At 37.3% G+C, this 16,742-nt stretch overlaps 1 protein-coding gene across 1 annotated transcript; it reads left to right on the top strand.

The window, feature by feature from the left end:
* The first annotated feature begins 3,568 nt into the window (after positions 1-3,568).
* LOC135086943 (alpha-tocopherol transfer protein-like) lies at positions 3,569-16,372 on the top strand. The gene is made up of 7 exons (XM_063981768.1): positions 3,569-3,707; positions 12,086-12,279; positions 12,768-12,927; positions 13,314-13,375; positions 14,444-14,637; positions 15,374-15,578; positions 15,916-16,372. Exons 2-7 carry the CDS (start codon positions 12,096-12,098, stop codon positions 16,122-16,124), a joined length of 1,014 nt encoding a protein of 337 aa, XP_063837838.1. The 5' UTR covers positions 3,569-3,707; positions 12,086-12,095; the 3' UTR covers positions 16,125-16,372.
* Positions 16,373-16,742: the final 370 nt, after the last annotated feature.

The raw sequence follows: 16,742 nt of genomic DNA, 5'->3' as shown, positions 1-16,742 counted from the left end.
AAAAGCTTAGTTTTGACATTCAGAAACAGACGAATTTCTTCTTGATCATCAATAAGCTGGTAGATTTCAGTTTCTTTCAAAGTCTGAAAATACGGTTTTAAAATTTTGACTGACGATTAGACTAAAAATCTTTTAAAATTCTTAAAATCTATACTTATATTATAAATGCGAAAGTACTCGTAACTCTGTCTGTCTGTCTGTCTTGCTTTCACGCCTAAAACATTGAACCGATTTTGATGAAATTTGGATATAGTTTGAGCCCGGGAAAGGACATAGGATAGTCTTTATCCAGGTTTTTGAAACAGGACGCGCGCGATATAGTTTTTCTGTGACAGACAGTATTCCACGCGGGCGAAGCCGCGGGCGGAAAGCTAGTCTTTAATATTACGATTAATTTATGTCTCATATATTTGGACATAAAGCACAACAAATGATTCCATAATGCATTATTAACATACATTCTCTATTTCAGACTCTTTAATTAATTTTCTTTTGAAACAAAACGTCTTTCTTGCTTATTTAAATCTATCTCTGTACTAAAACTGCATCAAAATTGATCAAAATTACTTTAATAAAAACATTATTTCGTTAATTACGCTATTCTTGTGACATTCCTACGACACTACACATACATAGTTATGTCCTACATAACATTAATTATTGTTTTTGGACTCTCATCTCATGTCATACATACCTCTTTTCCGACCTCCTGCATTTATGTTAAATTTTATTGTTTTTGAATTTAGAGAATCTCTATTATGTTGGTCTTGGTTGGTATTTATGAATGGAAGACGCGCGTTTGCGCTTGGTATGTATGTTTAATTCATTTTCTTTGAAGTTTTACTATGACAGAAATTTAATAAAATTTTAAAAAATATGTGTATTTGGTTGATACATTTTGTCAGTGAGATGTTTAATTATTTAAACTCTCGCTATAATAACAATTGCCATGTCTCTAGCGCTTTAATGATATCGTTTAATAACAAACAACGCGAATAAATTGTAAACGTCATTACTAACTCTATTATGACAATCATATTATGTAGAATAATTAAGATTGGCAATACTTAATTACTTCATGCCGAATAAAATAATGGTCAGATTGTTCTATGCAATATTAACAAAACAACCTGAGATAAACACAAGACACAAATAATTTGATTAAATCAATCAATAATTTGAAACATTAAATTTAAATACAGTCAACTAAGGTAGACACACAGAGGTAAGATTTAAAAATGGTTTATGATGCGTCATCGCAAATGTGGGTCAGCTGCGCGAGCGCCGTGACATAATAATAATCGTGAAGTAATCGAGTTATCCCTCTCTCTCTTTCAGTATTATATGAAAAACGTATACCCTTTTCACTTATTTGTTTAACAAGTACCGATATTAAATTAATTTTGACATGTAACTTAAATCCAGAAAGTAATTCTAACCCATTCTAACCCATCTCAGTTTAGGTAGCTGAAAATATCTAAATTTAAAGCTACGGATAAGTAGAGTCATCATTATTTATTGCCTCGTTGTTAACACCACAGTTTTTAGTCCCAAGTGTTCCTAATTAAGGTAATTTTAGCTGATGAAGGTCACAATTGGAAAGTGGGGCATGTGGAAATTGGTGATTTAACGTTAAACGTTAATCTCATGTGAACATTTCAAAATGCTGTATGGTCTTGTTTCTCACTGCACTGCACTCATAAATAAATAATTATTTACAGAAAAACATTGTTATTTACTGTTCCTATGTCTCTTTGACCTGAATCTCTTTGACAATATGTTGACAATTTTTATTGCAAAATTGCAATTGTTTATGAATGTTGCATAACACTCAGTCATATGCATCTGCTTATGCATTCTCCAGTGTGCATGTTGAAACTATTATAATTAATCTTACTTAATTACTAACCCCCTACTAATAAAACTTACACGATCGTTGAACAGTGTTTTAAAGAGACGTTTAGTATGGATGTCATTTTAAAACAGTGTTCAACAACTGTGTAACTTTTTATTAGTAAGGGGGTAATCATGCGCTAAGAAATACAAAACACATGATCTCGACCCAAGAAAATGTATGCAGCAAATCATTAAGTAAACAAAAGATCAACACTAAACTAGGTCTAAACTTTGAGAAATAAGTAACTTGAGTAATTAATTGCATTACTTTGTAAATAATTATAGTGTTGACGTGTGCATAAAAATCCTATCTCTTACAACGTTGAGGAGTACTTATTATTATTATGTGGTTGAGGCGCGACGTAACGTTTAATTGGACTCTACATAGCTATCAAGATCATACTATTGCGCAGATCATTTTAGTAACATGATGTGCTATTATAATCATACTACAATACTACACACCAAAGCAAATAATTATAAAGTAAGACATACGAGTATACCGTAACTTCCGATTCCTATGCTAAAAGCTCTTTTAAGATTATAAGATTCTGACTGACGAAACAATGATAACTCCAAATGTGATAGGACACCTGATTATTATGTTTTAATTTTTTATGCCCGTTTTCACCATGAATCCCTAACTTTCAAGTGACCCCTTTGAAAACAAAATTCCTGTTATGTTTTACTATAGGGGTCACATAAAAATTAGGGATTGATGGTGAAAACGGGCATTAGACGAACAAAATTATTCAATTATTATGAACTAAGTAAGGAAGGAAAGCTCTCCCTTACATGAAGAAATACATCACCCAATAGTTGTGAAGGAGCTTTCATTTAAAATATTTAATTGGTTGAAACCTATGATAATTTAAGATATTTTTTTTATAGGTGAACGGGGTAGGATATAATAAATATTCTTTACACAGCAATATTCACGAATGAGTAACTGTACAATTTGAAAAATGCAACGTTATACGACTTAACGATCTTGGCACACAAACACAATTCATGAATTTTAATGTCTCGTAATATTTAACTATAGAGTACAGCAATACTTGCGGTTTTTCTTCCATTGAATAACTTTACGTTCGTACGGCAATAACCGTATTTACGTATACGTGATTTTCGTCAATTTCGGCCCAAACAGTGTGATTAAGGTCATCTACCTTAATCATTTGTACTATTATGAAGCGTTATGTAACGCCTGAAACACATAAACAAACCAGGGGTGTGGAACATTCTGCGGTTTTCTTAATAATTTAAAAATTATGAAATTCCGTTGATTGCTTTTTTGTTTTTGAAGGAGAATGTTTTAAAACAATTTGGATCGATGTTGTTATAATACATACGTACTTTTATCTACAGGCTATTTTATTATATTTCATACCAGAAATACAGATACAGAACCAGAGTTCTATACTTACTTTTTATATGAATCTGTAAAAGGTAGACGATTACCACGATTATTACGATCTTATTGCAATTTGATTGGCAAACCATAAAATGAGAGTAATTTGAAAATTCCTTGGATTTTTCTTCATTAATCATTTCTTGAAATTTCATGTGAACCAAATAAGTTTTCCATCAAACCCAAACCGCAAATGTTGGCGACTCCTGGCGCCTTCGCTAAAAAGCATAGCGTGTCCGAAAGAGTAAAGGTACTGTGTAGTGGCGATTACCTCAGTGGGCAGCAAAAGAAGGACCGCCAGTGGCACAGTGAGCAGTGTGGTTTGGTGCTTCGCGAAAGATACCCGCCAGTGATTGTTGTGACTGAACCACAGTTGAGATTTGGCGGCAATTTTTGACAAGTGAGTGGTTTTTTTTTATTTTGTTTTAGGCAAAGGAATAAAGTTTTAAAATGTTCAGTTCTGCGTTTTAGGTAAAGGCAAATTTTGTGGTTAGTTAGGAAAATATTGTGCTTTGCGATGCAAATGTTTGAGCTGTGCGATCTTTCAGTAAAATCTCATTTAAGTAATTAACTTTTAATGTAACTTTTTATTGGATTGAAAGTTTGTTCATGCTTTTTGTAATAAATTAATGTTATTAATGCTGAATGTTACATTCAAACACAAAAAATCTGCTGATAATTTTAAATTACGTTTACCTATGCAAAACTTCCAAATTGTTCATATCTACCTACTTCTGATTTTCAATTTCTTTACAATATTTAATTAATTAAACCACTAATTTGTAATTTAATTGGCTTTTCAAGACGAAATCAAACAATCCTAAGTGCTTTACAATTGATCCCAAATTAGCTAATTAGCACAGTAACGAAAAATTAATTGCAATCAAAATCTTTTTAAATTTAATTAATTCAGTTACACTCAGATCTTATTGCCAAGTTACTAATCATGCAAATGATGTAAGAAACGAGACATTTTTATTACGTCTCAGATTACGTTTCATTGCTATAAAACAACCACTTTTCTGTTCAACCGCAATTGGCACATCTAGTTTCTTTAAAAAGAAAAAAATAGTATAATTACATTTAAACTTGTATTATGATTTATAATTATAGGTTACATATTTGTAGGTCTTTATTAGGATTTTTTATTGCTACCTACCTATTACCTATTTTAATCCAACTTGACGGAGAAGTAGAGCAAAAAAATAAGATTTTGTGAGTTCAAAACGTCAAACGGACCATATCTTGACCGCATTTTATGAAATTCCTCCAGAAAATGTAGAATCTGTACGAAATTAAAACTTCTGTGGTCTACGGATTGATATTAAGGTACCTACCTAACTCAAAAAAACAGTCCAAATAAAGAACAATTAAAGGTACTGCATACTTTCTAATTGATGTTCCTTGTTTTTTCCAATATGCATCTGACTGTACATTATTTAATCTTAGACACATTTTTACACCGGCATTAAGTAACTTGAGTAACACTTCACACGAAACGCGCGCGCCTGCGCTCTAATTGAGTTGCCCAAGCGCATAGATGGGGCACAATTTATTTTTCATTATCTCGATTATGCAGACCACAACCGTGAGCTGAAATAATTTCTGGGCTGGAACACCAACATAGTACCTACATACCTACATAATAATAGACGAAGAGCTAGTGAACGCCAGACAGTTTTGACAGTTCCAACTCCTTGCCAGACAGTTTTTTTAGGGTAGCTCCCAAAGTCACGATGACCCAAACTTCATAATTCACCTACATTATATCCTATATTGGGAGCATATTTTATGCTGACAAACTTTCAGCTTTTATAAAATGACGTAGGTCTGGCGTTCACTAGCTCTTAGTCTATAATGTAGAGATAGAGAATTTTAGACCTTAATCATACTATTCGTTACGGGCTATCTGAGTCACCTCACTTTTTCGTGTAGTTTTTGAGTAAACTTGAAACATCAGTAAAACAAAGTTTGACTGTGCTTTATTTAATGAGAAGTTTAGTAACTTGAATAATATTTATTTCGACTTAAACACTTACGCCCGAATTCCTCAAACGATACTTGCTTAAGTGAAGCAGCAAATCGAACGCACAACGTTGAATAGAGCTCTGTGATTGGTTCTTGTGTCACTCTGTGCGTCCACGCGCACTGTGAGACCTCATAGTAATGTTTGTAAATACGGGCTGTAACGGTTAGCGTTACCACTGACCTTTATCTTAGATCTAAATTCTGATTTAATTACTATTATCTACCTAAATAAATGTACTTAAATAATAAAATATCTAAATCTACGTAAACTACCTAACTAAATAACTAAATTAAATAATTCATATTGTTCTACACTAATAAAATAAATAAAATAATAAATCTACAAGCAAACCCGCGCGAAACAAGTCGTTCGAGATTTCTTTTGTTCTCTGTCGAGCGGGCGGACTGTTTTTTATGCATGCGCAAGCGACGCGCCTACGGCCGCGATGCTCCCGCCGCGTCTCGTAGTCCGAGCCAGAGCGTTAGCGAGCACGGACGTATCGCTGTCCGTCACCGCCGGACCCGCGATGTACGTAACTTTATAAAACTCTAAAATGTAATCGCGTATTGGTGAACCCCGCTACCGGGGTTCATCTTCACCTTCATCTTCACCTTTCTCCTCACTACAAATGGCCATCTCACCACTACCGAAACCACCACCTGGCTCCTCAACCCGGCAGAGCTGCCTGTCGTGTCGGACGGCCCGTACGCACACTCTAAGTGGCCCTACACCACAGTGCGTACGGTCCCTAACCGTCTGGCGCGTCGACGACCCTGCGGGCTCACTATCTCGAGGAACCAACCCACATCACCATCAACGCTAGCGAGGACAGTGGTTTGAATATACTACCACCGGTGACGAATCTCGTGCGATACGATAGTTTGCTCGACAACCCACTCCCTAAGAGTTCTCACTTCTCTAAATTGTAATAAATGACTTGTTAACTTAAATCTATCTTTTATTTATCTAACTTCTAATCTAAATTCTATTATGTCACTTGGCTCTAAAGCTATAACCGTGACATTGGCGCCCATACCGGTCTATTCTATCGCACTTGAGACGTTACCAGTGAGTTTTACTTGTAATAAATGGTTATTCTTGGTGTTGGCATTCAAATAACTTAGTTATAAGATTGTAACTAATATTGTAATCTCTGTGTGGTAGTACTAAACTTGTAATTTTTTGTGGAGAATAGCTACACTATTCTACCTACCTACTATAATTTTCTTAAATTTAAAATGTATCTACCTACATTTTATAATATTAACTAAATTCTACCTACCTTTGGTAATATTATTTAACTTTTAATCACTATCTACCACACATAGATTTTGCTTTTGTTAAACTAAATTGTAATGCTTACTGTCTTATTGTGTAATTTGCAACACACACCCGCGCGCCTACCTAGTATTTTTTTATATTACGCACTCGGTAATTCTAACTAAAATATAAATTAAACTTGTAACTGAAAACGTTACTTCTATTTAAACTACTAAATTAAATAATAAATTGTAAATACTACTAAAAATAAACAATTTATTAGACCTACTCGTATCTAACCTACTGATATCTCTTAAACCTATAATTGAAAATCTACCTTAATTATAAAGTCTAAAACTATTTTTAACTGTCTTGTCTGACGCACCATCTAAAATGGATTGCAAGGTACACTCTACTAAGTACCTCTTTGCATTGCTTAGGACTTAAGATAGGAAGTTGTTGGGTGCAGCAGTTGCTAAACAACTGCGCATACTTGTAATTAGCTGTAGTCTACCCTACAGATAATATTCCGACCTCTTCATTTAATTTATAGTTATCTTATGACTTTCTCTAAATCTTAACTTAATAAATCTTGTGAGTATTATGAGATCTACTAAAAATCATATACTCTGTACGTCAGGTTGCAAGTAAACAGACCTAAAATGTTTATTTTGTTAGTCAGACTCAAGATTAGCTAGTACAGTTGAGATAGCGGATTTTCCTTAGGTAAAATCCTACCGTAAAAAGGGGGATATGTAACGGTTAGCGTTACCACTGACCTTTATCTTAGATCTAAATTCTGATTTAATTACTATTATCTACCTAAATAAATGTACTTAAATAATAAAATATCTAAATCTACGTAAACTACCTAACTAAATAACTAAATTAAATAATTCATATTGTTCTACACTAATAAAATAAATAAAATAATAAATCTACAAGCAAACCCGCGCGAAACAAGTCGTTCGAGATTTCTTTTGTTCTCTGTCGAGCGGGCGGACTGTTTTTTATGCATGCGCAAGCGACGCGCCTACGGCCGCGATGCTCCCGCCGCGTCTCGTAGTCCGAGCCAGAGCGTTAGCGAGCACGGACGTATCGCTGTCCGTCACCGCCGGACCCGCGATGTACGTAACTTTATAAAACTCTAAAATGTAATCGCGTATTGGTGAACCCCGCTACCGGGGTTCATCTTCACCTTCATCTTCACCTTTCTCCTCACTACAAATGGCCATCTCACCACTACCGAAACCACCACCTGGCTCCTCAACCCGGCAGAGCTGCCTGTCGTGTCGGACGGCCCGTACGCACACTCTAAGTGGCCCTACACCACAGTGCGTACGGTCCCTAACCGTCTGGCGCGTCGACGACCCTGCGGGCTCACCATCTCGAGGAACCAACCCACATCACCATCAATGCTAGCGAGGACAGTGGTTTGAATATACTACCACCGGTGACGAATCTCGTGCGATACGATAGTTTGCTCGACAACCCACTCCCTAAGAGTTCTCACTTCTCTAAATTGTAATAAATGACTTGTTAACTTAAATCTATCTTTTATTTATCTAACTTCTAATCTAAATTCTAATATGTCACTGCTCCTAAAGCCTCTAACCGTGACAGGGCGTTAGATAGTTTTGTAGCTATAAATCAATCATGTAGACCCTAACCTACAGTGTAATAATTCACTAAAAAGTGTAGGGTGTTAACTACCTCTACTTATAAAAAGTCTTATCAAAAAGGCATACACTCAGAAACTTAGAAATGGTTCCGCATGATCTTTGCGTGCTTTTCACATAATTTTGTTATGATCTTGTGAGAACGAAGGTCAGTAACAAAGCAAAAACAATAGGTTTACCTACATGCCACATCAAATAATGCGTGAGAACTACTTAAAACTAACACCGCGAAGCAATGCGATGTATTTCAAATAATAGAGAGATAAAACATTCTTGGCAAATATTATAACTAGCAGTCATAACATTTCATGTTTCTAAAGAGCTTCTTAAATTGTTTCATAATAATTAACACAATGACCTGCATTAGTTGGAGTACGAGTACCTACCTATTTATGAAGAGAGATTACTCGTAGATTAGAAGTAGGTTATAGCATTATAGCAAACCATTTCAAAATTTCTTAGTAATATAGTAGCAATCAGGATCCAGGCCACACTCATGATGACATTAATCTAATTTCATATTACAATCTGCCGTAAGATTATTAACTTGCGACACGGCTGCGCACACGCACCTATAGGGTTACCAATAACGCAATCGCTACATATTGGACACGCGTTTGTTCCGTTGAGCCCTGAAGGTTACTTCGAAACTTAATACCTTTTCAATATCACTTACAGAACTACTACATAAACTTAGAGACATGAAATTATCATCTAACATGAACCCAAAAGATCTAGAAACCCTACAAGTTCTTGAGTGAAGAACATCTTATTGTATGCTCATGATAGTCGAAAATAGATTTTAACATGTAGCTTAAGAAACGAAATTATCAATTAATATAGTGACCTATTTATTGAAACATTTCATATATGTAACATTTATTTCTTTATTGAAAATCATAGTAAAATAATCACTTTTGTCATAAGAGCTTTTTTGATGTTACTGAGATCTGACCGTTAAAATTCATCCTATGCTTATAGTTTTTGACGTAGTTTCCGAATACGGAGCAACAAACAGTAACTGGAATGTAACAAAAGATATGATGTATGTTACACGCTGCTTCTGTCCGCGACATCGTTACAACAGAACCTTTGGGCCGAACTTGTTAGTTAGGAAACTGCCTCTGTGACATCATTAACCGAACTGTTTCTTAATGATGACGGATGAGATCGTAATCTTTTTACCTAAAGGTCGATGTATCTGACTGATGTAATAATCTTCTTTCTAACTTATTCTACTTTCTGGCATTAAAAATAGAGACCTTGATAATTAGTAGAATTACCTTTTTTTACGGGGAAAAAATGCGTTGAATCGCATACCTACCCTGCGGGGACAGGGTAGGTTATGTGGGGCTCACCAAGTCAGAAGGACGAGCCATACCCACTAAAAAGACCCCGGTGCTCCGTCGCCATAAGTGGGGGGAGGAAACTGTGGGTTTCCGGACAAAGTCTTCTCCACCACAGCCCCTCCCGGCGATTGCCCGCCTACATGGCGGGCCCTACAAGCCCCCAGGACGGGGGGTGACAGGAGCAGCTGGGAGCACACAGCTGTTCCGAATCCGATTGATGACGATTCCGACGATGGTGGTGACCTGTGCAATGCAGGCGGGGGCGCCCCCACGCCCCCAGCCCGCTGGCTATCACTGAGGAGAGGAAACTGGAGGTGACCTATTCTTAGGTGTAATGACTTAAGACAGTCTTAAGTTTATAGAAATGGATCATAGCACATGCGAAAATCAGGAGAGGTTTTTGCTTACCGGTCATTGTAAAATCATTGAGCCTTTATCCAGCAGTGGACATCATTTGGCTAAAACGAACGAAAGAACTGCTCGATGTGGGGTACACTCATCTTCACCATTTTAGACTGGTAACGATTTGTTCCATTACTTCTGATGCTTTGGCCATATTCTTTTAATATGCTAAATATCTACTGAACTAACTACTTAAGAAAGACTGTTAACCTATTCTGAAAACGTCGCCCTACCTCTCCTCGCTTTGACACTATCTCAGAATCTATGATTACGTGATGAGAGATGGAAAATATCGTCATCTTATTAGTATTTTATACCCATGGACAAATGGCCGGCCCTTAAGCAATGAATAGGGTTGACCCACCCAGACTCATAATTTCAATTTCAATAGTGAACGTAACATGTAAATTGTTATGTAACTGTAATGCCACGTTGAGTGCATTTTATAGGTCGCTGTGAGCCTTTTGCAATTTACATTGTGAAGCTCGGGTTAATAGTAAGACGAGAGCAATAATTATTATAATGAAAGTGGTAGAGTCAATCAAAATTGAACAAAAAATAGACATGACTCTATCAACTTTAATAATGACTCGACGACACCCATGTAAGTAAATAGCAGTTAAACAGAGTCTGAAATGCCATTAAATATTGCGTTCGTTAGTTACCCAATAAAATAAAGTTTGTACATATCAAATATAAAAAGAACGCAACACTCAACACAATAAAATCGTAACAGATGGAATAAAAATCTACATAGATAAGCAGTCTTACATAAATTAAGCAAACGGTTTACTCTGCATACAATGCCATTACAAAAAGCACAAGAACAGTTCGTTTATTGTAATACCCGAATGTTGTCTTACATAACACATCAAAAATCATATCATTGCCCAACCAGTTGCCTCACTAGTTGCCGGACTGCTCGATTGGGTATCGCTATAGTTGCGCTGCGCCCAAACCCAATCTCGTGAGAGAAAAGGTCAGGCAATTTGCAATTTGAAACAGCGGAGCGATTACCGTTGATTGAGTTGGAAAAGACGCGTGCGCAATGAATATGAGGCTAGTTTTAGTTTCAGAATTTTCCTAGCATGACTCAGTGTATGTAAATTGAATAACGCAAAAATTCTAGCTTCGCGTTTAAGAGATGGTTGAACGGGTATTCTAGATACTCATGTATTTTAATAATAGTCTTTGATAGCCTGCCTACAGACTTTACGAGTAAGTAATTTATTATTTCTGCGACGATGATTCTTAAAATTACCCATTTTAATAGCATTTAGTGATTTCTAAGAATTTTTAAAAAGCAAGTTATTTCACGAACTTTGTTCTAGGGCCATCATAAAGCATTTAACAATTATGTAGACAATACTTCGAGATAGTGCTCAAAGGCATACGCAACACGTCGCCTTGTAGAAGATGCAAACTCAATATTTTGTAAGTGCATTGTGTAACGAGGATGTCAGGGAGGACGCGTCTGTTTGCGCCCATGACACGCAGAAAATTACAAAGTATTGTTATGAAGCAAATAATATTGTTCCTTTAGAGGTTGTTCGTACAAGTTATTTATATTCATGTCACACTTGTAGGAATTGTACTGAACGTTTGATATATTGTAGCCATAATTGTAGCACACATTTCAGAGACAATGAAACAATAAAACGGACTATAGAATTTACACATTTTTGGAACTCAAATTACAGCATCATTTTCTTTGATAAATTTTACAAACATTTGTAATACACAAGAGGCATCATGTTCCTGTAGGTACCTGGACATTCAACACATGTAATCCTTATCATAACGCATCAAATTTACATGGATATGTTACAGTTAAAACCCGTTTTCTCTGGTTAAAACTAGTTTTTCCTAAAGGACTTTGTTAAAACTTGGAGCGAGATCAAACGCGAAGCTCAAGACCAAACGCGATGGAGGACTGTTGTGGACGCCCTCTGCCCCATCTAGGGGACATAGGACCTTAAGTCAAGTCTTTGTTAAAACTACAATACTTCTCCACCCAATTTCAGAAACACCCAATACAAACAAAACTCTTTCTTTACAGATCCACGACAATGTCTCGACGTCTAACCAAACGGTACCTGACCGCCGCCGACGAGTACAAATGCCCGCTGTCCGAAGACACGCAGGCGATCGCCTCGGACCAGCTCCGGGAGACTCACAACTCCAGGTCCCAAGCGCTTACAGCCTTGAGGAGCTGGATGGAGCAGAACCCCAAATTCATGGCTGTGAGGATGGGTAAGATTTATTTTAAGTTCTATGATATTATTCGTTTATGGCAGAGCGGTCGTGGTCACGTTGAGGCGTTCACGTCGGTTGTGGAGGCGGATACAGCTTTCCGCCCGCCATCTCTGTGATATCATTATGGTTAAGTCCTATATTTTTCGTCACAGTCTAATTAGATGATTCAGATCAGATATGCAGACACATGCTATTTGGTACCTAGTACTCTGAATCATGTGTCAGACCAGTTACATTTTTTTTTAAATGCTCAGTGCCCAGAGAAATGGGTAGGTATTCATTGGATAATATAATAATAAAGTAGTACTAGTACTTATTATTATTCTGTGGTAGTACCAGTAGTACTCACAAAGAGTACCTAAGCATTTATAAGAAACTCTCTTTTCGCAGCAGGCTTGAATCAGTTCGAAAAACAGAATATCTTATGAGTACATCTTATAATGAAGTAATCATTAACACTTACTATTTCGTCCATTAAATTCCAGATTCAAGTTTCCTCCTCCGTTTCCTCCGAGCGAAGAAATTCAGTGTGCCGATGGCTCAAGAGGCCATTGAGAGGTACATCCTCCTGCGCCAGTCCTGGGGCATCGCCTTCAACCAGCTCGACTACAAACTGCCAGTCATGATGGAGCTTATCGACCTGGGGTGAGTTTGCTGGAACAGTTCTTGAATCGGGAATATTCGCATGGCTTAGACAAAAGTATAGACCAAATCCTCTGTTTTCTTATGGTAAATTCGTCCTCCTACAGTGGAGACTAAAGGATTAATGCTGATAATAATGAAAAGTTAAAGTCTTGGACCCGAAATGGCAGAAATAACTTTGAAGTGCCTCAGGATTTAGAATACGAGTGTAAAAGTCGTTGTCAGACAGATAAATACTAAAATGTTCTTTCTTCTAAAAATAGTTAACGTCTTTAACCGTCCTGTAAATTCCATTATACTACCATAAGGTTCGTTAATTGTTCGGTAAATTCCTTGCTGAAAGTAATCAAATGACGTTTACCACATAACTAATATATTATCCATTGCAGGTACATTTTTGTCAGTCCCTTCAAGGACGCCGGCGGTCGTCGTGTTGTCATATACAGGCCTGGTAGATATGCCTTACTTCCCCGGTTTTACCTGTAGCGTTCATGCTTACATCCATTTATACAAATATGTATTTAAACTTTATGTATCTTATTCCGAGGTATGTATTTTTATGTATTCGTAACTTACCGAATAATCTTGATAGCTCCGAAAAACTCATGACTTTCTTGCAAGACAGAGAGTTAACTTTCTCAATTAAACACCACACTAAATTCACGCAAGTTTGGGATAATCAAGCAAGTTACTTATATTTTTGAATAAAATTAGCATAAGTGTATTTATTTGTCAATATTTATAAGTATAAAATCTATATTATGACATAAATATATATGGAAGCATTCATCCAAACCGTCATCAGGACTGACGTCATCATTGCTAACAAAGGGATTGTAAGTATTGCCCATTAAATAATTTAATCTCCACTTCACAGCACATTCAGTCCATATTACCGACACCCATTTCGCTACACCAAATCTTTCTAGAAGAGTACCTGACTAACAGCACTTTCTTGAAACAAACTCACTAAGCTTGTATTAACATTGCCTACTCTTTGCCCGTGATATTAAGTATTTTATAGGCAAAGAAGACAATAACTCTATGCATAAGTAAATTATATTTACCTACTAAAATACCAATCCGTGCTGCCGTTTGTCCAACTAAGTATGTTACAAGAATTCTACTAGACGGAATCTTCATTAAACCCACAAAGTTAACTGCAATTAACTTATGCATAAAAAAAACAAATGCAATGAAGAATATTCCTCTGTACTTAATCTTGAAAATTATCGTTGTGACAATACCAAATTCATGTCAATAACACTTTTCCAACTTTTCTGCACTAAACATGTTGACCACGTCATGCATCGCCGGTGGTCCTTCTGTTTAGTTCTACTGGAAGCTTCACGGATAAGCCCATTTGAAATCAAATCACCCGTAGAAATTATGGTAGGACCACTGCAAAATATTGAGTTTTGAGTATTATATTTTCCGTAGTTCTATCATGAGGACTGAACAGTAGGACCACGGGCAACACACTATTGCTAGAGAAAAGACTGACTGTTTCTCCCTCTAGGCGTTTTCGACCCTTACAAATACACGAACCAAGACATGTGCCGGGTGATGGGCATCTGTTACGAGACGCTGCTCGAGGACGAGGAATCGCAGGTGCGCGGGCTGGTCCACTACGCGGACGGCAGCGGCGTCAGCTTCCCACACCTCACGTTGTTCACGCCCAAGGAGGCTGTCAGGATCGTGAAGAATGGAGAGGTATATGAAGACGCATATTTATAACCCCTATTCGTTCTTTTCAGCTTTTCCTCCTATGACTCAATCTCAACCTTCGTAATCTTAAATCATCCACTTCCTAAGCCTTCTAATGAAAATCTCATATCTCCCCAACCACAAAAGCAACCATCTGACATAGCTCTGACAGTGAGCAAGCCGATATTTTCCTCTCAAAAATCTGAGAAGGAACTTCGGGGGTCTCCCCCTGGTTCCAGCAGTGGACGCTGGACAAAGGTGGATGGATCCCCATGGATTCCCACAAGAACCGGACTACCAGCACTGTCTTTTGATACAGACTTAATTCCTGCGATCCGTATAATGAAAAGAAATACCCTTGCTATTGTTTCTTCTATTTTGAGGGCTCAATCGCAACGGGCCTTACGAAGCTCGGAATCGTCGTACTTATTTGATACTGAGAGTGATAGAAACGGTTGGAGTTATTTATAGCAAAGCATTAAATCTGGGGACCTCCAGCCGGGTCCATGAAGGTGTTTGGCTGGATTATCGAGCCTAAAAAGTAGAGTCCAATCTTTTGATCCAGTTTCAGTAGGATGTATTTTGAAATACCCGGACACAGAAATGTTATAAACGTACGAGACATTTATATAATTTAGTCAACATCACATCTTACTGCAATTTTCACACCTATGCAACAAGTGCCACATGTTGCACGGCCACATTTTGAAACTTACTGATTACATCAATTATTATTTTTTAGCGTACCCTCCCAATGAGACACAAAGAGATCTACGGCGTGAACGTACACCCGACAGTCAAGTTCGCGCTCGACTTCGGCATGGCGCTCATCTCAGACAAAATCCGCAAGCGCGTTCGTCTGTACAGCTCCCCTGCTGACGTGGAGATCGACAAGAAACTGTTGCCACAGGAGTACGGCGGTGTTATGCCTATGAAGGAGATGATCGGTTAGTAGTCCAAAGTACTTATTCAAAACTGTACTACCAGCTCAGCTTGACTATTTACCAATATCCATGGAATCCACAGGCTTCAATTTTTAAGCAAAATAAGACGTTCAAACTGTTATTCTTTCAAAAGAGATATTTTTTTATCACACGGCTGATAAATTCACCGCCTTATTTTAGCTAGAGAGACAATGAGTTCTATTTGGGATCCCCAGATGTAGCTTGCCCACTCTACTGATATGTGAGTCTTGTTTACTGAGGATTTAGTGCTCCAATAAAAGCTATACCTGATAACTTAATTTCCGTATTCAGCAAAATCTAACCTACACCATCTTTCCAGAACTGTGGAAGGAAGAGCTAGCCAGCAAACGCGACACGCTGCTTCTGAACGACAAAATGGCGGTCCGCCTTGAAATGTACAGCGAAGCGGCGCGAGAGGGCGCCATTTCCGCACTTCGCGCCGGCGCCAACACGTGCGCGGGCGCAGACGCGGTCGGCGACGCCATGCGCGGCCTCACCGGCAACTTTAGGAAGCTAGAAGTCGATTGAGACCCACCAGACTGTTGTTGTTAACTCTAGATATAACTGATGGAAAGCCCGACCAGAATGTATAGCACCAAGAATATGCGCCACAAAATATTGCATTGTTATTTGAAACAAATAAGGTCACTCACCAAGACTCTTCTGGTCATGTTTTCATGAACTGAGCCTGTAGACGCTAATTTTAAAATTAATTATTAAGCTTAAATTAGGAATTATTGTACAAATTAATGGTTAAAATAAAAACATGACATGTTTATTGTGTTATTTATTAAAAATCCACCAACTACCTAATTGGTAGAAATCATTACACTCTTTCACGTCGTCACTCGGGAAAGTCATCATTATACAAAATGCAACGTTGAAAACTCGCATACACAAACCAAATTTTTGGCAATCTAGTAAATAAGGCCTACTCTAAACAGTCGATTTATCCGTAACAATGGTTATTGAGCGAAACATTTATGAAAAAATAACTGTTTCTCCGTTACCAACTGTTTAAATGACATTTGTAGTAATATTTGGCCTACGTTACATTAGGGTTTGCTGTGCGTTAGCTTTTACACTGATGGCACGGCACAAAGGAAGATTTGTTGGCACATACAAAACTATATTACAATACTGAAA

This window comes from Ostrinia nubilalis, chromosome Z (assembly GCF_963855985.1).
Source record: "Ostrinia nubilalis chromosome Z, ilOstNubi1.1, whole genome shotgun sequence".
NCBI lineage: Eukaryota > Metazoa > Arthropoda > Insecta > Lepidoptera > Crambidae > Ostrinia > Ostrinia nubilalis.
Note: the sequence above shows the minus strand (reverse complement) of the source record. Positions and strands in the feature narration are given on the sequence as shown.